Genomic DNA, 25,834 nt, shown 5'->3' on the forward strand with positions numbered 1-25,834 from the left:
CACACACACACACACACACACACACACACACACACACACACACACACACACACACACACACACACACACACACACACACACACACACACACACACACACACACACACACACACACACACACACACACACACACACACACACACACACACACACACACACGCACACGCACGCACGCACGCACGCACGCACGCACGCACACACACCACACACACAACACACACACACACACACAACCCACACACACAAACACACACACTGTGTTTCTCAGCTTATACTTGTCGACGTTACGCTTGTGCTGAGCTAATCTTGAGTTGCACGGGGCTAGTGGAGAACAAGCATAATGTAGACTATGACAGGAAACTTATCCTATCATTGCACCAAACGTTGTATATCACTGTTAACCGTAGCGTAATGGGTGCCTATACTACTCACGATTTTTTTTTCTAAATAAGAATGTGCTGCACTGTGAATGCGGGCCCTCATAAAATGAAGTTAGCCCAATCTTCCGCAATGCTGCGTGCTTTTAGTGAGGGGGACGCAGTTCTTCAATCTTCAACTAATGACTTGCTTTCCACCCTCCTTCTATTTCACATCGTAACCATACATTTTGCAGCGCGTGATGCAATGCTATGAAACATATCGTCGTCACGTTTAGTAAGTGGCGCTTTCTGCCTGGGCTATTACCTTCGTATTCATAGGCCGACACTCATTCCCTGCGGCGAAAACACCTGTTCCCGCACCACTAAGCTGAGCGGCGTTCCTACGCCGTCGTTCCCGGATTCAGCCTGACGGCAGGCATTGCCTGCAACGTCGTTCATGAAATATTGCGAATAATGTGGGTTGTGTTCTTTCGCCAGTTGTTTCCCTGTGACCCGAATACTAAAGCGTTACTGTTAAACCACGTAACTAACAATTAAGTGGTTGGTGAAATGCTTTTAATGTTTCTGTAAACTGCTCATGTAAGTGGCAGCAACTGCGCGCTTGAGGAAACACAATGATTATGTTCGCGCATTTTAAATTAAAAAGCGATTTTTTTTACCCGCAACCACTAGCAAAAACGGCGGAAGTTGCGGTAACTTTGCCTTTTATCGTCGACGAATCTGTTAAGCTTTGCCAGCCATCGTTCGATGCTCATTTTGAAAACTTTTGACTTCGATTACCTCACGCACTTGATGAGCAGGAGCCCCGGTTTATCAAGATTTTACGATCAACCAAGCTGGATACTAGAAGTATAGTGAAACATATTTGTTTTCCCCTCATGTTTCGAGGAGCCATACGAATGACATAAACAACGCTCTGCCGACCTTCGCTGCCACGAGCCTGGCCTGCCTTTTCTGTCCACGGCTAGCGGTTCATTAATTTGTGGGCCTCAGCATGGCTGAATAAATCACCTCGGCTTCTGCGAGCTTCACCCATTCGCGCGCGTGCAATATGTATGCTTTTGTTCTTTATGCGATGCGCCACTTCTATGTACAGTGACGCAAGCCGGTTAGAGGAACGTCGTGCGACGTTTGCGATCACTTTATGAAGATACTCCTCGAATAACTTCATTAGGGAAATATGAACTCTTCAACCCCACGCACCTCTTTGTATCGACAACCCGGGAATTCACTGTTTCGTTCACCAGTAATGGGCGTGGCCAACGCGCAGGCGACGGGACTATAGTCTGACGTGTTGCGAAGCCAAGGACGTCCGAATATTAGACCGCGCTTCGCTTTGCTGTTGTATTAAGGGACGCGTGCATTCTGAACGACACCCTGGCTGCCTACTTGTGTACCACGCTTTCCACGCTGCTTCCGCGTGCGACGTAGAGAGAGCAGCGGCGAAGGAGTTTCTGGGAAAGGAGGCTGGTGGGGAGAAGAGAGCGAGATGAAAGTGCTAGCAGAGCGGCCGTCGTATTCTCGCGGGCGCGCTGCGGCGGTGGCGACCGCTGCTTTCCAGCCGAAGTCCGCGGGCCTCTCGCCTCGGAGGCCGGCGGGACGGACGCGCTTATTTCTACCTGATGGCCGCGGCGTGGCAGTTGTCGATGTAGTGCCCCGACCGATCAGGGAAGGCCGAATGACGCCGGGAGTACCCAAAGACATCGACACAGGTGAGCTTGGCTTAAGTTGATTCCTCTCTTCTCTGTTTAAAGAGTCCACGTCAAGTGCGCGGTAAAAATTACCTACTACACAAGTCACCGTTGTTGCGTCCTTGTCCTTTCCTTCACCTAGTGCAGTAGTACCTAAAGCACATGCCTCAATACGAATTCGTTCCGACATTCCGAGCTCGCAGTTGTTGCTGTGCAGATGGTCTTGTCATTGTCTAGTTGTCGCGGTCATTTGCTATTTGTGTGCAGAAGTTTTTCATGATATTAGTAGCCCAGAGGTCAGTGCATATTTATTTTTCATTTTATCCGTGTTCACCTTTCGCTAGCTTCAAAAATTTCCCTCGGTGATGGTTATGTGTAATGGCTTCGTAGTCTGCGAATGTGTCTAGCGTGCTGATTTAATGTTTTACTTAAGTACCATTATTCACGTCACAAGTTCACTGTTGGACAGATGCTGATGACAGTACGGGGAGAACATCTACAAGTGAACGAAAATAATGAATGTGTGTTTCTGAACCGTACACGAAAACAAGCGAAAGAACTATGTCAGCTGATTAAAACTGGGAATACTCTCACTGAGGCTACCTGGCCAGAGAATTGATACCCTTTGGAGATAATAGAAACCTGGACATCCTTGACACTGCAGAGGACACATCATATGACAAGTGCGCGAAAATTCAAAAATTCATGATTCTGAATATGAACAACAAAAAAAAAAAAAGGTTCGAAAATTTGGCGTTCGCTATTTTCGCATATTTGTCTACGACAGCATATAGATGATGATCGCGGTTGCTGGTGCTTCCATGGAGAGGAGGAGAAGGGGAAGGGAGGACTCGTTTTCCTACAGGAAGGAAACAGTGGCACTCAAATACTTTGCTCTTGCAATCATTCTTTTTTCTTTTTTGAGCGAAGCGTTATTTCCAATAAAGAAGGGACACCGTTGTCGGCTAGGAGTCGTAACACTAGATATTTTTGCCTGATAACTTGGATTAAACAAATCGCACCCAGTCTTCGCGCCTCCCCGAATTTTGTCTTAATTAATGAAAAATTAGGCTATGTTCCCTCGACAGAGCTCTATCAAGCTGCATCACCAACGTGATTGGCGGTGTCTTGAGAACTATGTTTAGTAAGGTGGTTGTTTTGGTGAGTTGACACTGCATTTTGAATGTATGTCAGCGCTAAACAGCACGGAACATGATATATGCGTTGTCTTTTCGCGATTGTGGGACAGTGCCTTTGTCTGTTTGTTGGTCTTTCACATTTACTAGTAGCTTGCTTTCCTATTTAGTTTGGGCGTATATATGGAACCCGGCGACCTCGTGCTACTCGCTTGATTCCTATGTTTTTGATTTTTGCTTTTGATATTAAATGAAATATAAATTTAACATAATTTTTCTTCTTTTCTTCTTGTCCTACATCGCCGTTGAATGCTTTTCGTAAATACTATTAACAGAGATTTTTAACGGTCAAATAATGTCAAACCGAAGAACCATCAAGCGACCTAGCGTTTGCGTTTTTCAATATATTTATTACCCTGATGACATAGGCTGTGATTCCGCTTGCCAGACTGCGATAATCGAGAAACTGCGATGACATAATGTGTGTCTCATACCGCGGTTTAACTTGCAAACAGCACTGTGGATTAGGAAACGTCTGTACACACGTCTTCTCTTTCTTTCGTCTCTCTCTCTCTCTCTGCTTTATGGAAGCAGAGAATATTTCTCATTAGATTCAATACTCTAGGCTCTTACCTTTTTTCGAATATTCACTCTAGAGTTGATTCTGAATTTAGCTATTCCCGCATGCGCACAACATAATCGGCCGATAGCAGCTTTATTACAACAGTTACTTTTCTTCTTTTAATATCGTGAATACGCAAAACATTTTTTCATCGAATGTAAAGAAATGTTCTGAAGCAGTTCTGTTGCCTTAGTCCTTAATGTTCCTGTTTCTCCTGTTGTGAGATGTTCCCCTGTTTTTTATAGTAGGTTGCACACACACACACACACACACACACACACACACACACACACACACACACACACACACACACACACACACACACACACACACACACACACACACACACACACACACGCACACACGCACACACGCACACACGCACACGCACACACGCACACACACACACACACACACACACACACACACACACACACACACACACACACACACACACACACACACACACACACAAACGCGCGCGCGCGCGCTTGTGTTTGTGTGTGTGAGAGAGAGAGTGCATATATATTTAGATACGCGTAATGCGGAAGTTGTACCATGGGTTCGGCTCCCACCGGCGGCAGGTTTTCTTGTCGTACACTTTCATTTCCTTTTTTTTTAAATTTCTATTTCAACCACGGCTAACTTCTCCAATGCTCTCCTTGGCTTCATTGTCTGTTGGCTTTATATGGTCATGCTTAACAAATATCGAGCCCCTCGGCTTCCCTTCTGCCTCAATTATTCATAGCGAGGGTCTAGAATCTGGCAGCCTTGACGTCATTAGGAAGCATGTGTTGCCATCGAGCAAAAAAGGATGTTCCACATCAGCCCACCATGGCTTTCAGTGGCGCTGGTTAACACTCCTAGGGCTAGATCTAGCAAACATAAGTACTCAAGTTAGTGGACTGATTAATAGCCATCTCCGTAGCTCAAGTGATAGTGCAACGCACGCGTATTGCGGAGGTTGGGGGTTCGGTGCCCAGCGGCGAAAAGTTATCTTTTCGCCCACTTTCATTTCCCGTTTCTATATTATTTTCTCCATTGCAATTTCTACCACAGCTAATTTCCTTGATGCGCTCTTTGGCTTCATTGTCGGTTGGCTTTGTATGAGCATGAATATATATATATATATATATATATATATATATATATATATATATATATATATATATATATAATTTGTGTGTGTGCGTCTGGTTATCCTTTCCCCACCCATCACTTTTAGTAGCTCCGTCACAGTTTTTGCATTACATCCAGAGCGTGCCTCATGGATTTATGTTGCGTGGATATTTTAACGCGATGGCGTTAAGGGCCCCGTGTCGCAGAAAATCCGGCGTCGGCGTGGATGTCGGCGTTCATGGCGGAGAACATCATCAAGAACCACCCCGACCACGCAGGCCCTCCGTGTGGTGCAAGGCCGTTAGTGAACAAAAATTGAATTTCTCACAGTGAAATCCCTCAGAAACATGGTAAAGTACGACTTAACCACAACCAACAGACATGATGGCGTCGGACTGTTATTTGAATGTACGAGAAAACATGATTCTGTTACGAGGAAACTCAAACACAAACTTCTTTTGCCAGCATTTCTACCATACCAACTCGTACCAGCTCAGGTATGCTAGTTGCGCAAATCTTATCCAGATGGCGCTCGCATCCTCGGCAGGTCAAATTGGGACTTGGCCTGTCTAATGCGTTTTGGACACGCGCGCGCGTCGGGACAATAGCAAACAATTAATAAAATAATAGAATTTGATATAAGACGACTTATATTGCCCCTGAAAAAACGTCTTCCCAGCAATGCATTTCTGGTAAAAAGTGAAGCCGACTTTAAGGGGATCGGTGTAAGCTCGTTCTTTGTAAGCTGGCTTTTCCACGTTCTGTGTTGCAGTGAAACCGACTCAAAGAAAAATGCGATGTGAACGGGTCCCGATAACGCTATCACGCTCCACTCTTAAAGCCGAAGCTTAAGCGTCCTCCAATTTTTTTATACATTGCAGAGCTTCCCGTTTGAAAAGCTAAGACGTTTGGAAGTAAATATATCAGGTCTCGAAGATGAGCTTTTCGTCACAGCAGAGGAAACTTACATTGATTAAAAAAAAAGTTTACGTCGTCGTTCGTGGTGCTCTGTCACGTGAAACACAATTTCCGCAATATGCGTAAGGTAAACATGGCTTATGAGAAGCTGCCACTACTAGCAATTCTCTGAGCCGTTTGACAAGGATGGTCCGCGAAGTCCTAGTTGAAGTTAGGCTGAGACTAGGTTTACATTCAGGCGCCAAAGATAAAATGAAAGTTGAAGGCAGGCAGAAAAAAAAAAGCACTAAATCACAAAGGTAGCTTAACTTTTCGAGAGTAATATATTGCGTCATGCATGTATCACACTACTTTTACTTTACGCACTTCTCCAAATATGAACATCTTTTTCTTGTTGGGAAATAAACACGACTTTATTGCACGGAAGTGCGGCTGAAGTCCTTGTCATCTACCGACGTGATGCGCACCAGTTTTAACGTAAGCGGGTTACACGAGAAAACTGTCTTCCCGTAAATTGTTCACTTAGTAACTTAAACTTTATTTGCAGCTATAAAGCCTCTTTTCTACTGCGTTCTCCAAAGTCCTATTAGGTGAGGCTCATGGAGACAACATTGAGGCAATCACCATTTATGAAAGTCATCAGTGCAGCTATTGTTTCTGCTCATCCTTCGCAACATTCGGATCGCGAGATAGCTCAAGGAAGGGGAAGAGGACTTGCGATGAACATATAACACGAGGCCTTGTTAAATATGCCAACGCAGCAAAAATTACCGGTAGGTCTGACAAGGGAAGTCAAAATAAAGGTCACAGAAAAAGAAGCGATCCTGCTTGTACGCTGCGATATGTTACCTGGGTCGCTTACTTAACGTACTTTGAATGCGTCTAAGGTTAGAAGAACAAGGAATACCGCTGAAACCAACGTTTCGACAAGTCCTCCTGTCGAAACGTTGGCTTCAGCGGCATTCATTGTTCTACCACTGTTAATCACTTCAAGTCTCCAGCTTTCTGTGAACCTATCTCTTGTTTTGGATGCTTTCAGTGCGTGTCTTTCAGAAGACAAGTGAATTTTGCAGCAGCAGAAACCCGATTAAGTCCAGTAGACGTATATACGCCAACTTCACTTCAGGAATTCATAGCTGATGTGACGTACAGAACACCTCCTTGTTAAACAAGGATTCAAGTAAACCTATTATTGTCATTTCGAAATCTTGATATATTCTGGAAGACGTCGATATTTATTTTCTACGTCAAACTTGCGGGCAACTTTTGCTGCACAAGCAAGTTCAACACGGCTTTACGTTATGACGCTCTCCTAGACTCTGCTCTTTGAGAATACGTTTCCTGCAGGGTGCTTTGAAGGATACTAACAACAGTGCTTGGGTATGGACTACCGTAGTGGTGGCATATAGAGGTAAATAAAAAGTTGTTGAAGAGAAAGCACATAAGATGCGCCCATCTTGAGTGATCTTGATATCTAAAGGTTATATTTATTTTGTGCAACATTTTTGTTACAGTAAAGTTATTTTGACGGCTACGTACAGGAATAGCCAGAAAGCTCCAGCTAATCATGTTAACCAAGGCGCTGCTTTAGGCAACCTTACTTCGATTAAGACTCACATTTAGAACACACAGACCGCTTCAGTGTCTCAACACATGCACTTTTGAATTCTGGAAAGCCACCTTTCCCTTGCAGCAGACTTCCAATACATTATATATATATATATATATATATATATATATATATATATATATAGTTCAAAGAATAGAAGCACGTAGGACAAATAACAGGACTTTACTGACGTTTCGTCCGAAAGGTGAGTAAAATTCTGTTATTTTTCTGACGTACTCATATTTGACCTATTTCTGTGCCGGATCCTGTGATGCTATGTTTCACTGATTATATATATATATATATATATATATATATATATATATATATATACCGTATCTTTGTTCTGAGGAGCTTGTTCAGTAATTAAAATTTAACTGAAAGCTCAGGCATTCTATACGCGTGTCGAGAGTGAAGGTTTGAATTTTGATGAATGTTCTCCCTGCTCAGTTCAGTTTGTGGAACTGAAGAAGAAAAAATCTGCCCAAGGGAAATATCATTTCGTCCTGTCTAAGCACAAATATCACATCAGATCCTCCTTTTTGTCCAGCCTAGTTCACAGGCTACCGCAAGAAACACAAGAGCTTTACTTTGACGTCGAGTACGCTATATTATCGTCTATCTCCGCATTATTCTCACACAAGCTCACAAGTTCTTGCATTATAGTAGCAGTTGGTTACTGCACAGAAAACTGACTTCGGTACGCCGAAACCAAATCAGCTCGTGATGGCACGGAGGTTTCAGTAATGACTGGAAGGTGCAGCTCAATATCCCCAGAATATAGGCCACACCGCAATGTAGAGCACAACGTTAGCCCCACTCCGCGAGCCGCCTCCGCCAGTGCTCGTGTTTCCGCACCAAACACTGCGCTGCGAATGAGCCGGCGACCGACATTCTCGGCCGTGTACTTGCCCAACAACAGGTTCTTGTGATGCAGTGGGCTACGACGCGAGGATGTTTGTCGACACGCTCGGCCGCGTTTACCTTACACCCAGACGGAGTTGATAAAGAGGCTGTCGACACCCGAGGCTCGCGACCGAAAGCAAACACCTTTCCCCTGACCGACAGGTGTTCGTCGATCGCATATGCCCGCCACCGGCGTGGGCACGAATTCAGGGGGAGCAACGAGATTGGTAGCAGTGATAATAAGGTTTTTATTATTAGGGTTTTTCAAGAAAAGTGGTGGTGGTGGTGGCGGTGGTGGTTGGTTGTAGCAACAGGCGGGTTTAGCCTGGCGATCAAGGCCGGCAATTGCTCCACCTGAGAGAAGTGGGTAACCTCAAGTTGTGTGATGGTTCTGGCACAGCTAGTTTCTCGTCGCTGCTGGTCCTTGCTGTTTTAGTTTAGTGGTAGGGTTAGTGAAATTTTCGTTTTCATTTTAATTTATTGATTAAAAATTTCATGTCTACATTTATTAAAATGTAGACATGAAATAATACACAGTAAGCGCTTAACTAAAAAAAAAAACAATAAAAGAAATGGTCAAAGTCGAACAAAGTTGCAAAAGTCATTCTGAGGACAGACTCGTGAAATTGAAGATGTCAACTTTGAAACGCAATAAATTTTGCTGCAAAGTAACGCGTACTAAATGGCTTTTGTTAGTCACACCAGGCTATTATATAATAGTCTAGGGTTGCAGAAGCCCGTCTGAGGCACAACCAAGTCTAGCGCTGACGTAAGGTCTGTACATAATATAACATTGTGTACAAGTTAAAAAAAAAAAGAACGTAGTTACGGTACTCACGAGATAGATCACGGAGCGTTAAAATAGAGGTATTCAACACAAGGGCATAGTCGTGGGTACTCGTAATTTCAATGTCCTAAACATCGATCATGCAGCAAGCAAGCAAAGTTCCTCTTAACACACTCAATTTTTCTTGTAGTAGTCAAACTAAGGCTATTCCAAACAACAAAGTAAAATTCTAACCGAGACTGATGAAATAGACCGAAAGGACAACAGGTCTAAAATTTGAAAAGTCCTTGTCATTCCCGAGATTATGCCTAGGTTTGTGTACGGTGTATTCACAACATTTGCTAGATGGAAGGTCAGCCGAGAATCAAACATAGCACCTAAATCACGCTTAGAGTCTGCTCCATAGAGAGGTAAGGTCATTTAACATATAGGCATGTTGTGTAGTCTTTACCTTTCGGCTAAAAGAAACAACTGTCTTACAGAATTAACAATGGTCGGGGATGTTGTTAATAATAATAATAATAATAATAATAATAATAATAATAATAATAATAATAATAATAATAATAATAATAATAATAATAATAATAATAATAATAATAATAATAATAATAATAATAATAATAATAATAATAAATCAATCAATCATGTTTATTTAACGTGCCCAGGAACAACCCTAAGGTCTGAGTGCTGGCGCACGCATACATTACAAAGCAAAAACAAGACACTCAGGGAAAATCATTAAAAAATAAATGAATAAAAATAAAAATTCTGAAAAGAAGAGAGTACGGACAACAAAGCGCAAAGTAAATACAAAAGAAAAAGGAGGAGAAGGGCGCTTGAACAATACATGAAATTATAATACAAGGCAAAGCTCGGAAAAGAACGATGACAAGGAATTATGAAAGATATCAAGTTCACGAAAGTAAGCGTTATAAAGATTCTGTATTCTGTGGACAGTTGAGTGTTCGTGATGACAGGCAGGAACATGGAAAGGTCTATGTTCTCTGGTGATCTTGCGTGGGATGCGGAACATGACACAGCTGAGAAGTTCGGGACATGTGAGGTTACCATGAAGGAGTTTAAAGAGAAACAGAAGGTCAGCGCGATTACGTCGGTCGCGAAGTGAAGGCAATGACAACAATCCAACAGTGCTAGTACAGGGTGCAATGTCCTGGTTTGCAAAGCGGTGATTATATATGCTTAGAAACGTTTTCTGGACACGATCTATAATGTCACTGTTGGATTTAGAAGAGCCATTCCAGACGACCGACGCATATTCAAGTTGAGGAAGACAAATGGTTGTGTATAATTTGCGGAACGGTGTAGGAGACTTGAATTCTCTCGATAGTCTGCATACAGAACCAAGAGAGCGCATACCCCGCATTGCAACACGCTTAGTGTGAGCCGAAAAGTGTAAGGTTGCATCAAAAAGTACACCAAGATCATTGATCTCGCAGACCTTACACAACGGCACAGAATCTATAGAATAAGAAAAAGAAATACTTGCTGTTTTGCGTGTGAAAGTCATGACTTTGGTCTTAGCAGCATTCAAGGTAAGGTTATTATCCTTGCACCATTTAGAAAAGGAAAACAGGTCAGACTGCAGGGCGCGACAGTCATCAACAGTGTGAATTTTCTTTAAAATCTTGATGTCATCGGCATATAGGAGGAAAGAAGAGTTCCGAATAACAGAAAGAACGTCATTAATAAAAATTAAAAAAAGGAGTGGTCCTAATACTGACCCTTGAGGGACGCCGCTAGTTGCCAAGTAAGAAGAAGATGTTTGGCCATTGACGTTAATATAACACGATCTATCAAGAAGATAACTGCGCAAGAGATTCACAACTGACGAGTCAACATCAAAGTGCGTAAGCTTGAGCAGAAGCAGCGAGTGGCTGACTACATCAAAAGCCTTGCTGAGATCACAGTAAATGGTGTCAACTTGCCCCCTTTGAAGTACCGGCGTGGAGATCTGTGTCATGAAACTTGCGAGATTTGTGATAGTGGAGCAGCCGGTGAGAAATCCATGCTGATTCGGAATGAGCGAGTTCTTCACAGTAAAAGACAATATGTTGTGAAGAGCAAGCTCAAAAATCTTGGACGTAGCACAGAGAAGAGAAATTGGGCGATAATTCGACACATCTGATTTACATCCAGACTTAAATACAGGAAAAACACGAGCAGTTTTCCACATGTGAGGGAAAGTGGAAGTAGTCAAAGAGTTATTAAATATAGATGTCAATACTGGAGCAAATATACTGCCGTAAGCTTTTAGAATTGCGGAGGGGATGCCGTCAGGGCCGGAGGATAGGGAAGGCTTCAAGCGCTTAAGGCATTCGTGGACAAGCTCTTCATCAAACAACACCGCACTAGATGTAGGAACCGTCGTGTGCTGCTGACTGACACCAGCGTTGAAACCTGCATCTTTATATAAGGAAGAGAAATGGGCTGCAAAACAATCCGCGACTGCTTGGACTTCTGCTCCTCTAGAGTAAAGTAAGCGAAAACCCTCTCCATGTTTATTGGAACGCTTACGTATATAATTCCAAAATTCTGCCGGCCGGTCGGAGGCGCTTTTTTCCAAGAATGCCATATATGAATCTTGATCCCGCTTATAGAGACGTTTACAGAGAGCCCGAAAAAAGCGGAATTCTTCTCTGTACTCATTAGGCAACGGAATTCTGGATTTTCGGTGTGCGCGATCTTTATGCTTTAGGGCAATTATGAGTTCAGACGAAAACCAATGGGGATATCTAGAGCGTCTAGGCCTGTACTGGGGAATGTATTTGCGCATACTGCTCAAAACAAGCTCTGTAAACTGATCTACTTGGTCATTAACATTGCTTTTGTCGGTAACCAGTGACCAGTCGGTGGTGGACAAGGAATTATATAAACCAAGATAATCACCACGCTTGAAAGCAAAGCGTGGGGATTCATTTACGCCCCTGGAGGAGCTCTGCCTCAGTGCTGACACAGAGGCAGATATCTTTAGTGGCGGATGAAACTTATCGGTACGCACAAGGAAAATTTCGGAACGAGAGACATCTAAAACCTGAGCATTCGAGATGCAAAGATCTAAGACGTTGCCACAGGAATTGGCGACTAAGTTATGCTGTTGAAGGGAACAGAAAGACAGAAAGTCCAACAACAGGCTGCATTTCTTCTCTGTGTAATGATTGTAATGAGAATATCTAAGTGTGTTCCAATCAATACCTGGTGTATTAAAATCACCAAGAAGAATTACTTTGTGCTTACTATGGGAGGTTATTACACTTTCAATGGAAGAGATGACCTCATCATACAAAACAGGGGAAATATTCGGCTGTACATAGAACGATCCAATCAACAATTTTTCACATCGGGCTAAGCTGACTTCTAGCCATATCGACTCCCGTACACTTTCTATATCGATGCGCCGTACACATCTCAGTGAATTGTCAACTGCAATTAGCACGCCACCACCTTTTTGTTGAGATCCACTGAAGTCCCGATCACTAATAATAATAATAATAATAATAATAATAATAATAATAATAATAATAATAATAATAATAATAATAATAATAATAATAATAATAATAATAATAATAATAATAATAATAATAATAATAATATGGTAGCAATAACAACACTTTATATTAGTAAAGAGAATGGCTTTAGAGTACGTGATTTCTGTAGAGTGTGCTGGGTTGGTCTTCGTGATGCTGTGCGTTTGTTACTTTTGCCTTCAGTACGCCTTGCTTAGGAAAGTGCGTCTACCGTCCACGCGGATTTTCGAAAACACATCTTTCACTGGCCATGCACGTCACCGTTACATTACCGGTCACATCTGTCGCTGAGTGACCGTTCCCATAGTCCTGCTGGGCATCGTCTTGCGAGAACGCAGTATCCTCTGTCTTTTTTTCTTTCTATTTATTTTTTCTTCAACCGCAGCGCAGGGCAAGCCGCACGCTCTACTGGTTGACCTCCCTGACTTTCCTCTTTTTGCTATCTCTGTATCTGTAGTCTGTGGTATGCGCGCTTGAGATCAGGCTGGATTGAAGTAAAAAGCAGAGAGCACAAAAATTCGGCGAATTATTTAACTTCAACAGCATGGTGACAACAGCTTAGCGGCGGTGCTCTTGAAATATGCGGCATGTCGGTTTCCATAGCCCCATATCTCCTCCCCCCTTCCTGTCAGGAACCACGCATTGAGCTTGAGCAAGGCTTTGTTTCTGTGATAAAAATAGAAAGAACTACGCTAAAAAATTAGGCTTACTTCACAGTTCTTATTTAAGCTCTATGTTTATGGGAGCACTGCAAGCGTTTCCCGAAGCATTCCACAGCTGAAGAATGCAAAAGAAACTTGGGCGTGCAAATGTTAGTCTTAGTTTAGTTTATTATCCTGAGTCACGCTTGCTTTCTTTCTGACATTCTTTGCGGCTCTTCGGTCAAGCACTTTGTTTGTTGCATGTGGCGAGGTGGTCTGCTGGATATCGTCCCTGGCGAGGCAGTCATGAGCTTGGTCGAACAGACGCTGGCATGGCTTAGGAGGTTCGGGTGCAAGCCGCACATTGCAGCCGTTTACGCAGTCTCAAAGTGTGTCTGTAGCGAAGCGAACGTCATTCATTTTGCACCCGCTGTAGCAGAAAGGCTGGGTTTATTCCCCACTGAGGACCAGATTTTCCTAACGGCATCGCAATACGGCTGGTCGTTATGAAGCACTAGGGTGATGCACATCAAGAGATATGCACAAACCAAGCTTTAATTTTCGCTCTTTCTGTTTCGTAGAAGCAGGCAAGAAAGAAGTGTCGAAACGATTACGCAACATTACTGATTTATTTATTTAAATTACTTTTTTTTTCAAATAGTGCGAAACCCCACGCTAGGGGTCACAGCAGAATGATACAGATCATGTATCAGAAGACAAGAACAGAATATATGAAAACTGAACAATATCAACGCAAGCAATGTTGCTATGCGCTTGGGTTCAGAATATATGACAGAATATATTTTAGAGAATACATGAAAACAAAGCAATATGAACGCAAACAATGTAGCTATACACCTGGGCTCAGTCATTGAAACCTAAATAAAATGAAATAATTTGCATAGGAATGAACCACCAACGATGATCCCGGAATGGACCCAATTGATCTCGCTCTCCCACATTGGGGTTAAGGTCGTTCCATTAAATTACTGCGCGCGGAAAGAAAGGAACACTGAAAACATTGCTTCTGTATTTGAATGACACTAAACTAAGGCAGCGACGCTGCCTGGTCGCATAACCCTACGAAAACGACGCATTCAGAAGTTCGGCAGCTTAGCTGACCCGTTGCTATTTAAACATTAAACTTAGGCAACTTATTCTATTCCTTTCAGATATTTGTTTAAAGCCAGCTTTTGTAAGTAAAAGTCCTTTCATGGCTATTAAGTTAATATTTTTGTCGGTAGCTTTACTTTAAAGCTTAGACATTTCTTGAGCATGACATCGCTGTTTCATTTCTGACCGCGGTGGTTATTTTCCGATCAAAGCGGAGTAAAAAGCTCCCAGTAGGGCTTTGATGCAGGCTTAACAAACCTGGATTGTCCGACTTTAGAGCGCTTCATATAATGTTTATTATAGCAGCTGTTGTTTCTTAGGTACGCTATATACCTCACCTGTTATCTACTAACAGTTAATAAACGATTAGTCATGTATATATTATGCATCGTTCCGCCCAGCGTACAATTAGTTTACAGAATCTCGTCTGTTGGGACGGGGCCTGAAATAGTCGCGGAGTAGTCTGAAAATATTTACGTATTGCACCTTAATTTTTTAATACGTCCTTACAGCTTACACACTTCACAGAATTCACTTGTTAGATTCAACGTCTCTAAACTTGGTTATGAGGCAAGAATGTTTACCACCTGAGGTTCTTTAACGTCCGCCCAAAGCGCGGTACGCCATTCTTCGCAGATATTGCGTCAATGCACATACTGCGTCCTGTGCAAGGCCTTTGTACAATTGCCGGCAAAGTGTCGGCGATGTTTTCGTAGATGTTATCACGCATCTGTCCAGAGGTACTTAAAATGTACACGGTGAAATCACGGATATTCGTGCCAGAGAGCCCGCCACCCATTCCTGAATGTTGGCGAAGCGTTACCTAGGAAGAAAACCGAAGCAGCTGTTGTTCGAGCTCGTTTCCTTTTCACGAGGCACTTTTCTGCAACTGTCGACAAGCACCGCTCGCGATTCTTCGTCTTTCTTTGCCTCTGCTTCATTTCGTGCTGAGAGAGAGAGAGGGAGGGAGAGAGAGATATTTGTAGGAGAAAGAGAAAAGAAGCGGTTCCCTTACCGGCAGTGAGCGGGCACTGGCATAGCTATAGGAACTTAGCAAGGAATACAAAAAAGGAGGATAATTTAATACAAACAGGATAGTCCTCGGACAGTGTCACTGATAGGAATACGTGCGGGATGCCTAGGAGTTCGGCCAATCTTAGAAAGACCATAAGTATGCAATGTACTATATACGGCAAGCTTATTAAATTCTATTTAAAAAAAAATCACAGGGGCTGCTGCGGCCTTCTTATTCTTGGATGGGAAACAGCCGCAACCCGTGACCCGATGAAGTTGAAGTCGACAATTCCGAAGATGGCTCAGCCCTAACCACTCAGACTTTTTTGCACTAGCGCTCGAATATTGACTGAAAGACAGATTGATTGAAAACACAGTTTACTCCAACTTTTGCATAAGTATGTTGCTTTGCTGTCTGTAAGATTGTGAAAGAGAAAGGGGGGGGGGGGGGTTGTTGACAGTTGACTGTCCTCGTCCACTGTCAACGACCCTTCAGTGGTGGCACTGCTAGAGGCGTTGGTGTTGTCTCTGGGACTGAGTTTTCTTTGCTCGTGACGTTATACATCAAAAGCAAAGTGATAATATAAAAGCGAACGGTGAACGCGAAAGGCCGCACAAAAACTGGTCAAATCGCTTTTCACAACTATCATTAAAATATAAAGGAAAATGAAGGAAGACGTGGACGAACGTGGCGAAGCCGTTACGCACGGAAATTACGAGGAAGTAGCCGCTCCTGACCTGACCAGTTTTCAGAATTGGATGTGTTCCAAAAACCCGAGTGATCGTATCGCGTTTCCTCTTGATTACCGGAATAGGCCTCCACATAATACAAAATATTTTTTGCCCAGAGGGGAGTATTGAAGTTCCGTCTAGATTAGCCCTACAGGATGGCAAAAGCGCTCGCTGAAGCGCTTTGAAAAATTTAAGTCGAAGCTTAATCAAAGTCTTTCCCTCAATGTCATAGAACACTGCTTAGAGGAGCTATCGGACAAACCCCGTTGATTGGGAATAACGAAAATGACAGCATACACGGCGCGAAGTGTTGTTATCAAGCAAATGATTCCTTAAACAAGACGGAACAAGGCATAAAGAAGACGGAATATAAGACGGAATTTTTCTTTCATTGATCGCCCCTCTAATCGTGTTTGGACTCGCGTAGCATGCGGGTGTTCACGGTACCCAGTCGACAAAGGCAATTGACACGCATTGAAGGCTCGTTGCGCCGCGTCGATGCTTTGCGAGACTTCGTGCATCACAAGTAGATTTAAGTCTTTACAAAGCAATATTAATATGCAGCGGATGGCGCCTGTGGCATTCACAAGGGCGTAGAGGAAGCAGAAAAAAAAAGAATGAAATAATACAGATCATAGTTATACGCGGTGAGAGACGCCGTCTCTGCTTGGAGATAAAGCCACGTTTGTACAATTTGCTCCTACGTTTGCTCTACGGAATAGCAGCTTTGTGAGAACTCACCCCGCACGTAATAACGCCGCAACACTAACTGCATTTAAAGCACCAGGCATTCCATTCTTGCTCATTTACCAGTTTCAAGGCCGACTTCGCAGTTCAGACTTACGGCGTTGTTACTTACATTAAGAAGGGCGTTAGACATGTCGTGATTGCCGCAACATTTACAGAAATTTAATACGCAGATGTTCGCTCTCTGTAGGTGCAACTATAGCGTACGTCCAGTGTCAACTGATCATAAACGCACATTCTTGTACGCCTAAGCCACACGCCTACTACAAAATGCCGCGCCTTGCTGAACATGGGAAATGTACGAAGACTAGCTCAGCTCAGCTCCGTGTGCCGAATCGAGAGCTACCGCCTGCAGCGGCGCGTATCTGCAGGCGAAACACGCGCTAGCCGACGAACAGACGAAGCTCGGCTTTCCTTTCACAGCGATCGCTCGCAGGCGCGCGGTTCTGTTTCTGGACGGCCTGGCAGATGCGACGTGAGTACCGCTGCAACACGGCTCCTCTTTCACCGATCTATTTCGGTTCTGTTTCACCTTTCAGAAAAGGCTTCAAATATAGGGCTTGGTAGGAGGTGGTCATGCTAGATTTGTGCTGCGTTTGCCGTGAAGTCGGACCTGGCCAACATGCACCTTAAACAGGAACTACCTAGTTCAGTTTAGTATAATACTCAAGCACTGGTTTACGTGTTTGTTTCTAGCTTCCCACAGATATTCAAGAAGTCTCATTAAGATGTGTATGTACGTGTATGCGCCATTCGCGCTTTAGTCCAACCACTGTTTATACGCCATTTATCACCCCACAGTAACCCACAAATGTCTCTGCGATGTGCGAATTAGGTCCTAGTGTCAAAGTCCAAGACAGACATCTGGTAGACGTCACAGACGGGTACGTTCTTGCCAAAGAAATCCAGGGCATCTAGAGTAAGTTGGTTTGACTTAAGAAAGAGATGACCTATAGATTTTATCACATTACCTCTGATGCGTGTTGTAACAACTTGACTTATGGACCTTTTTCAGTCTACACATGAATCCTCCAAGAGGCGTTATTTTTCAATTTTCCTATTACAGAATTACATTTTTTGTTTTATTCAAATTATAATCAAAATTAATATATCTGCAGCTCATACATGTGCATCTTTGTTTTATTTTCGGTTGCAATTTATATTCAAGACTTTTGTTCAATATTTCACTTGCGCCTGGTGGGAGGTCTAGAAGAATGATTACACGGCACTTCCTCGTGCGCGCGCCTGTGCGCGCGCGATTTATCTGTTGCTGCTGTGTGCGCGTTCTCCCTGTTGCATCTGCCACACCGCGTCTGCTGCGAATAGATAGATAAAAAAGAACTTCATTGATGTCCTGAAGGAATACGCCCCCGTTTTATAGGGGGAGGATCGCGGGACACTCCCACGTAGGGACGGGGAGGCCTAGCCTCTTCGCCGCGTCGTGGGCCTTCTGGACAGCCTGGAGTTGTTGTTGTAGGACCGGGCTCTTCATCATGGAATCAAATTCTTCTTCATAGAAGTCGTGATGCTTTCCCTGTAAAGAGGGGCACCTCCAGAGCATGTGTCTGAAATCACTGCGATCGTTACAACCTGGACAATGTGCTGAAATGTCTGAGTAGTGACTGTAAATGGAGAGGCTGGGGTATGTCCTCGTCTGAAGCATGCGAAGAGAGATTGCCTGTGGCCGAGACAACTTTTCGTGTGGGACTGGGAAGGACCTACGGCCCATTTGATAGTGTTTCGTGACCTCGTTGGAAGTAGTCAAAATGTCCCTAAAATGAAGGCTGGGGGCTGGTTCCTCCGCCTGAGCCGCGCAAGTCCCGGCGCGTCAAGTGAGACCTCGCGCCTGGGAGTGGGCTAGCTCGTTGACATTGGAAAGGCCCCCGACCCTCGAGCCATCTGCTGCGAACGTAAAATTAAATATAGCAAACACGGTGCAGTTCAGCCCCTGATATGCCGGACAGTCACGCATGTGCGGGACATTCGCAGCACACCACCGATGCAACGCAAATCTTACATGTCTGCCTGACCAGGATATATATATAGTACGTTTCAAATATCCAGGTGTTACAAATACGCAACATTTCGGCAACATTATTTAGATGGCCTTTTTTCGATTGTGGGAAGGCTGATTTTTAGAAAAATGGATAAAACAGAACGTACCATAAATATGTCTTATAGGTCCAACCAAGAACATCTAGTGGATTTTGATGGAACGTTTTTGATTTGCTGGTCAAGCGTCTGAATGAGTAGGTTGCGAGGCGGGCAGCTGTGCTTTCATCTCAAGGGAGAGAAAGGCCACAGGAAATGCAGGGAGGTTAACCAGGTATTATCTCCGGTGGCTACCCTGTACCTGGGGATGGTGAAAGGGGTGCGATAGATGAGAGAAAAGGAATACTAAAAGAAAAGAAAACAAACTTCTCCTTAAAGGGAGGGTCTTTTTTTGAAGACACAGGCGTCCTTCACTTTAGGCCCTGAATTTCGCTCTTGTTCCAACAGTGTAGTCAAATTCGTGAGGCAGCAGCTCCAAAGAGCCCTGAAACGAAGGACCGATTCCTTGTAGACCGTTTGTCCTCCCCTACTCGACTATTCTGCTACATGTGCACGCATCACGGGGTCACATTAAGAGCCCTTGCAACTTTTTTTTCTTTGTTCAATTCGTTCTCTAGTTCAACGGAGCGCCGATCGTGCCGAACACCAGGAACAGAAACACGCTACACCCAGTTTCAGTTCAGAATAAATCACAGGGACAAAGAGATTTGGAAGCCAGCAGCAGAAAAAAAAAAAAAAAAAAAACGCAAGCGGCAGGTGCGAAGGAAGATCGATGCACGTGAAAGTGGACTCACTTTTATAAGTTTTCAGGGTTAAATGTTGCAGTAAAAGAAGTGTAGTAAATGAGATAACCAGAACAGGCGACGGAATGTTTGAGCCATATGCTTGAAAAAAAAAAAGCAATACCAAAAAACAAAACAAAACAACAACAACAATGAACGCGTGGCAAACGACAAAAACAGAAAACTTCCCCTAATGTTATTTTACAAAATCAAGTTAAAAAAAAAACTCTTTCTAGGCGTCAATAAACTAGGGGTCTTAGCGGGTTTAACAACACTCAATCAACAATTGTGAGCGAGTGTACCAAATTTTGTTCCTTTGTCACGCACCGTTGATTGCGATTTATTGATTTATTTTTACACCTTTTAGATCAATTACACCTTTTATATCAAAGTTCAAGTACAATTGCTGCTCATTCTTGACGGCTACCACAGCATGGACTGACGAGGATAACAAAAAGAGGAAGAAGAAAAAAAGAAAAACTCGATCTCAATATTGCTGGGCATTTGGCCATCGAAAACAACCCAGCGTAAAGTCATTGAACGCATTGTAAAAATTTTTTTTCGACGACAAAGGAATCCTTCACGAGTACTAGATGCCACACGGAATAAATACTAAGTAACCACAATGTAACCACAACACGCTTCCGTTTTTTATACTTTTGTGCGTTTGTACATGATGCGTGTCATACTCTATTTTTTCTTTGTATTCTGTGATGAAGCTTGCTTTAAACTATCGTATCTCTGTGTGTGCATTATTTCATCAGTGTGGCTTCTCATCTGTTCACCTGCCCAACGCCGACTGCATCGCGGCCCCGTGTATGTGAAACTCCACATACGCGTATATGTAGAAACTGGGTGTGATGCAACCTGTCCTCGTCTTTTATCTCTGTATGTTTGTGTATAAGACTTTATGCTGCAGATTTTTTACCCTAACATGTTGGTTCTACAAAAAATATTTTTTTAAATGATTATTATTGTTGTTACCACTACGGGAAAAGGAGTAGCTGTCACTATTATAGGTTGACTGCCACCTCTTAATTTTATATTCATTTCAATAATAAAATTAAATGTGATTCGCGGACACAGAGCACTGCGCACGCGAGCTGGTGTTCACGCGAACAACATAGCCTGTTATCAGGGACAACGAATTATTGATTAACGCTTACTTTGCGTGCTAGCATACAAGTTGGCTGGAGTAAGCGCGTTGAGCGCTTGGCTGTTCTCCGTTTTGGTTGCCAAGCACGAGGCTACACGTGCTCGAATTTCCTTCTCTCTTTTGTGAATGAACTTCAAAACAGAATGAAGATTTTAAGGCAGTGATAGCTTCTAACGCGCTCATTTTTCATTACTTGATCAGTTGGTGGTTGGAAATATCGTAGCCTCATGCTGTCTGGTGGTTTTCTAGTCTGGTGGTCGCCGACTGCGTTTCACGAATGTTCCTCCACTTTGTGGGTTTGGCAGAACTCATTTTGTAAAGACACCACGACCTTAGAGTTGTCTTTATCTTGTCTTTCCAGAATGTCGTTCACTGTAATACATCGGCAAAGACAACAACCCTGTTTATTTTTCTGAAAAGTCGACTGACACGCCTCAAAACACTTACGTTTCTCCCTCGGAATTACATCCTGACTCTTGTACAATCTCAGAGTTGTCTTTGAGGATATACTTGTGGTCTGGCGAAATCTCAACCAACTTTCACTATGACAACATTCCAGTGGTTGTTCTGGTCTCATCCTCTTCCTCCAGCAAGGTCACAGGAGAAAATTGCGTCTGAACCACGAATGTGGCCGTCGTGGCCCAGAGGGCCCCGAAAACAATCAATTTCATCCGCATTCTTCACTAAATCATCCTGCAGACTTTTTGGGGATCAGCGGGTTGCAGAAACGCTGCAGCGACAACAGAAAGCGCACTGAAATAACATTGCAAGAAAAAAACGTACTGCTAAGAGAGCAATCATACGAAGCTTAATCCCCAGCTAGGATTTTAGGGATTTTGTCTAGGCGGCCTGTCATCAATAAAGGTTGAGGCTGCGCGTCACGGCCCCATTTTCGTAATCGGTATGCCTCTTGTTTCTTGCAGAACTCCAAAGGGTTCCAGACAGCAGTGCGAGATGACAAAGAGCAGCCTAGGAGGCCAGTGCGACAGGCACTTCACCGAGAGTCCTCCAATTCGATGACCATGGAGACCAACCGCACGGCTTGCAGCCCTGCAAAGTACAGGGTCAGCAGTATCGTCTGGGTGGCCGGCATCCAGTGCAGCCTCGCAGTGGTAGCTCTCCTCGGGAACCTTCTGGTCATCGTGTCCGTGTGCCGGTGCGCCCGCCTTCGCACGATCACCAACTACTTCGTGCTGAGTCTCGCCTGCGCGGACCTACTGGTCGCACTCAACGTACCATTCTACGATGCTTTCTACTTTTTCGAGGATCTGTCGTGCCACCGGAGGCTTTGCATGTTCCGCTACTGGTTCGCTACGTACTCGACCGCCTGTTCCTCCTTCAGTCATCTGGGCGTCGCCGTTGACCGGTACGTGTCCGTGGTGCACGGTATATCGTACCACCGCCTCATGCGATACCGGCTCGCCACTGGCTACATTGTCTGCGTGTGGATCTCGTGCCTGTTGTACAGCCTCTTGCCGTACATGGGCATCGGTGACAACAAGGACTACCCGTTTGCCCTGGACGTCGTTCATGTCGTGTGCGATCTGACTTACGTCTACACCCGCATCTACATCCTTGTGACTGTGGGCATCTCGACGGTCGGCACGACCCTGACTCTGGTGTTGTACTTCTTCGTGTTTCGTGCCTCGTGGAAACACTTGAAAGCGGTCGCGTCCACCAGCGACGTTCACCAACGAGTGAGACAGGAGGCCCGCACCGCGTGCACCATGGCGCTGGTGTTGGCTGTGTGCATACTGGGAGTCCTTCCCTACTCCGTCATCGTCCTCATCCCTTTCTTCACCGACGTGAGCACCAGCCTGCAGGTCCACGTAAAGCCATACGTGATCTGTCTGTTTTTCGGCAAGTCATCTCTGAACCCCGTCATATATGGATGGAAGGCTAAGGACTTGAGGGCCGCATTCCGCGACATTTTGTGCCCACGAAAATCGAACTGGTGCGAGACCAACGTGAGCGCAACCTTCGCGTGACGAGTTGTTGAAGTCGTTTTTGCAAAGGAACGAGGAAGGTCACAAGGACAGTGTTCTTTTTCAGTGATCTGAAGCCCTTCATGTGGATATAGTGTCGTTTTGAGTACAGCCCTGTAAAAACGCACTCATGCACGATATGAAAGAGAACACCAAATTTGCATTCATCGATGAAAAAAAGGTCTTACCAGCCAAACTGGGTTACTGTCGACTGGCAAGACAATAGAAACTGGCTTGTGTTGCAGTTTGTAAGGTTTGAACTGATTACAAATGGCAATGGTAATGGAGCGATAATGTAATTAGATTCGTAAATTCTAGTTAAGTACATTTGGATTATACTCATCCGATGAAAGTTCGAATATCACGTGTGAACATTTACAGATAACATTTCTCTATTGATCCGAGAACATCATAGATCACTTCTCTATTCGACGAAGATGTAAAACCTATTTTTTTTTGCAAACAGTGGGTTTACCGCGTCATATTGCACATCACGTACCGTACAGTAAGACACTGTGACCCATTAAAACCTGCAAACGACGGCCATAGTCACGTAAAGCGAATGGTTACATAACATCATCATTGAGATCTGAGTCATCTACTATAGAGCCTCAATGGAGAAGAAACGAGATTAAAGGAACGATCTCACTCCATTAAAACCTGTAGTGTTTTACTTGCAACCGTATCGTTTGTCGATTGTACCTTGGACCAAAATAAAGTACGTCTATTTATTAACTGCTCAAAAGCGGTTCAGTGCTTTTTCTGAGTGCTCAAGAGAAAAAGATAGCCTTATTCAAGTAAAAAGTACCGTCATGCATGCCTGAGGAACTCCCGCGATCGCTCCAAACCAACTGTGCCCCGCGAACGTAACTTGGCTGGATAGACAAGTGGTTGTGAATGCCTGAGCAGAGACGAGGCCAGGAGTACGTAAAAAAATTCGTCGACCCTTCCACTCCGTGAAGATGGTTAACCAGCGAAGCTGAAACGTGCGGCCTCGGTGCTTATCATTGGGTTAATCCCGAGGGTTCATTAAAGTATTTCTCAATTATGAGGTTACATACACGTTCGGCTGCGACGGAGAGAATGACGTCCCTGACGATATGCCCGCAGTCCGTCGTTGTCGCTTGCGTTCGATGTCTCGAGTTTGCTCGGCGGCGTGGTTAGCAGCATTCACCCGCCATTGCCACTTGCGATTCCTTGAAATTAAATTGCTTCAAAATTAAATCTGTCCGTTACGTAAGACAATCAATGGCTCATACCCCCTTAAGCAATGGCTCACATCCCCGTAAACGCGGCCTCCCCAATACGACGACAGAAGTGAAATTCTACGTTCGAGTGATGAGCGGCAATGCAGCCAGCTGTGGAAGCCGACGACGACGACAAACGCGGGAGCAGTGGCACGAGCGCGTGCCGAGCACGAGCCAACGAGCCAGCTGCGGAAGAAGACGACGACGCTCAAGCCAATGCTGCTGATGATAGTTTTCTGTGGACGGGCGATTTCGCCTAGCCATATATAAATCTTCGCTTTAAAAAGTTTTAGTGAATAATATCAGCAAGTAAAAAATTGGGAGGACGCTTAAGCTTCGTATTTAAGAGTGGAACGCGATAGCATTCAAAGATCCCTGACTGCTTCTCACGCTTCCCGACTACTGCAGCTTAAGCAACCGGGCGGCGAACGCTTTGCACGAAGGCGAGCTTTCTAGTGGAAACGCGGCCTCTTGCGTGAGGCGATCCCGGAGGTATTGCACAGCCGCACCGAAAAATTGCATAATTTTCAGGTTTGCGTTTTTGTTTCGTACTTTTAATACTTCAGTCTGAGAAGATTTAACATAAAAGGCATGCGCTGTGGTGTTTTGTTTCATGACATTTGTTTGTGGATTGTCATTCTCAAAATTCCCAGGAATAGCTTTACCAAGAATGCAAGACATCACAACATTAATAATAGAATGGTGTGGCATGCCTAAATATATTTGGAGGGCCTGCGTGGTTGGGGATGATTCCCTCCGCGGGCGCCTATGCCGACGCCGACACCGACGCCGGATTTTTTGCGACACGGGGCCTTTAACGCTGTCGCGTTAAAATACAATTAGTTAAACAATGCACGACAAGAGAAATAAATCCCTAGTTTCTTATGCGGGAATCTATTACCGGAGCTACACGAGACGTTACACCAAAGTGGCGGAGTTCGACCGGCGCCGTCAAAGAGTAGACCCGCGATGAACACGAGCCTCATGCCCAAAGCTGCGAACGCTGCTGCCATTTCCAGAAAAATACTAAGAACTTCCAATTGAATGCCGACAATGCCAGCAACGCCAACATGAAGAGTACATACAAGAATACGTCATACGCAATCGCTTGTCTGTCCAGTTTAGGGAAAGTGCCCTCAGTTTTGGATGTTTGCTTCGAGAGGTGTTGACGTTGCAAGCCGTGTCTTGGGCCACATGAAGAGATGCCGGCTGTTACGTTCGGCGACCAGCGGGGGCAGCGAACTTTGAGTATCTCCTGATTGTCTGTGACGAATCGCTTCGGGAAACTGAAAAACGTCCCACGGAAAAGATCAGCGGCGAGACCATGCCTAGACACGTTTAGGAGAATACGTGGTTACTAACTGTCACCCGGACGCCGACCACGACGCTGGGAGCAAGAAACTCTTGGAAAAGGGCCGCTTCTACGACGCTTTCTCACGGCCGCTCGACAGACCCGCTAGCCGCCAAGGCCGTTCTCCAGACAAACCCGTCGATGGCTGGCCCATCCCGGGAACCCAGACGCGCCTGATTAAGTCAAGCGCGAAGGTGCCTGTCTACGAGCGTCCCCTCCTTTCTGCGGGGCAGTGAGCAGTGTGTGCCCGAGGTCACTTCTCCGAAGGGGTTCAGGGAACAAAGGACGCCGGTGG

At 44.5% G+C, this 25,834-nt stretch overlaps 2 protein-coding genes across 2 annotated transcripts in view; one reads left to right on the forward strand and one right to left on the reverse strand.

Moving 5' to 3' along the window:
• LOC119461936 (uncharacterized) overlaps positions 1-25,834 on the reverse strand; it is a 189,516-nt gene that overhangs the window by 67,878 nt on the left and 95,804 nt on the right. The gene's annotated exons all lie outside the window — the stretch shown is intronic.
• LOC119460607 (adenosine receptor A2a) lies at positions 1,907-24,650 on the forward strand. The gene is made up of 2 exons (XM_037721628.2): positions 1,907-2,092; positions 21,880-24,650. The coding sequence occupies exon 2, from the start codon at positions 21,973-21,975 to the stop codon at positions 22,942-22,944; it is 972 nt and encodes a 323-aa protein (XP_037577556.1). The 5' UTR covers positions 1,907-2,092; positions 21,880-21,972; the 3' UTR covers positions 22,945-24,650.

The sequence above is a fragment of the Dermacentor silvarum genome, chromosome 8 (assembly GCF_013339745.2).
Source record: "Dermacentor silvarum isolate Dsil-2018 chromosome 8, BIME_Dsil_1.4, whole genome shotgun sequence".
NCBI classification, from domain to species: domain Eukaryota; kingdom Metazoa; phylum Arthropoda; class Arachnida; order Ixodida; family Ixodidae; genus Dermacentor; species Dermacentor silvarum.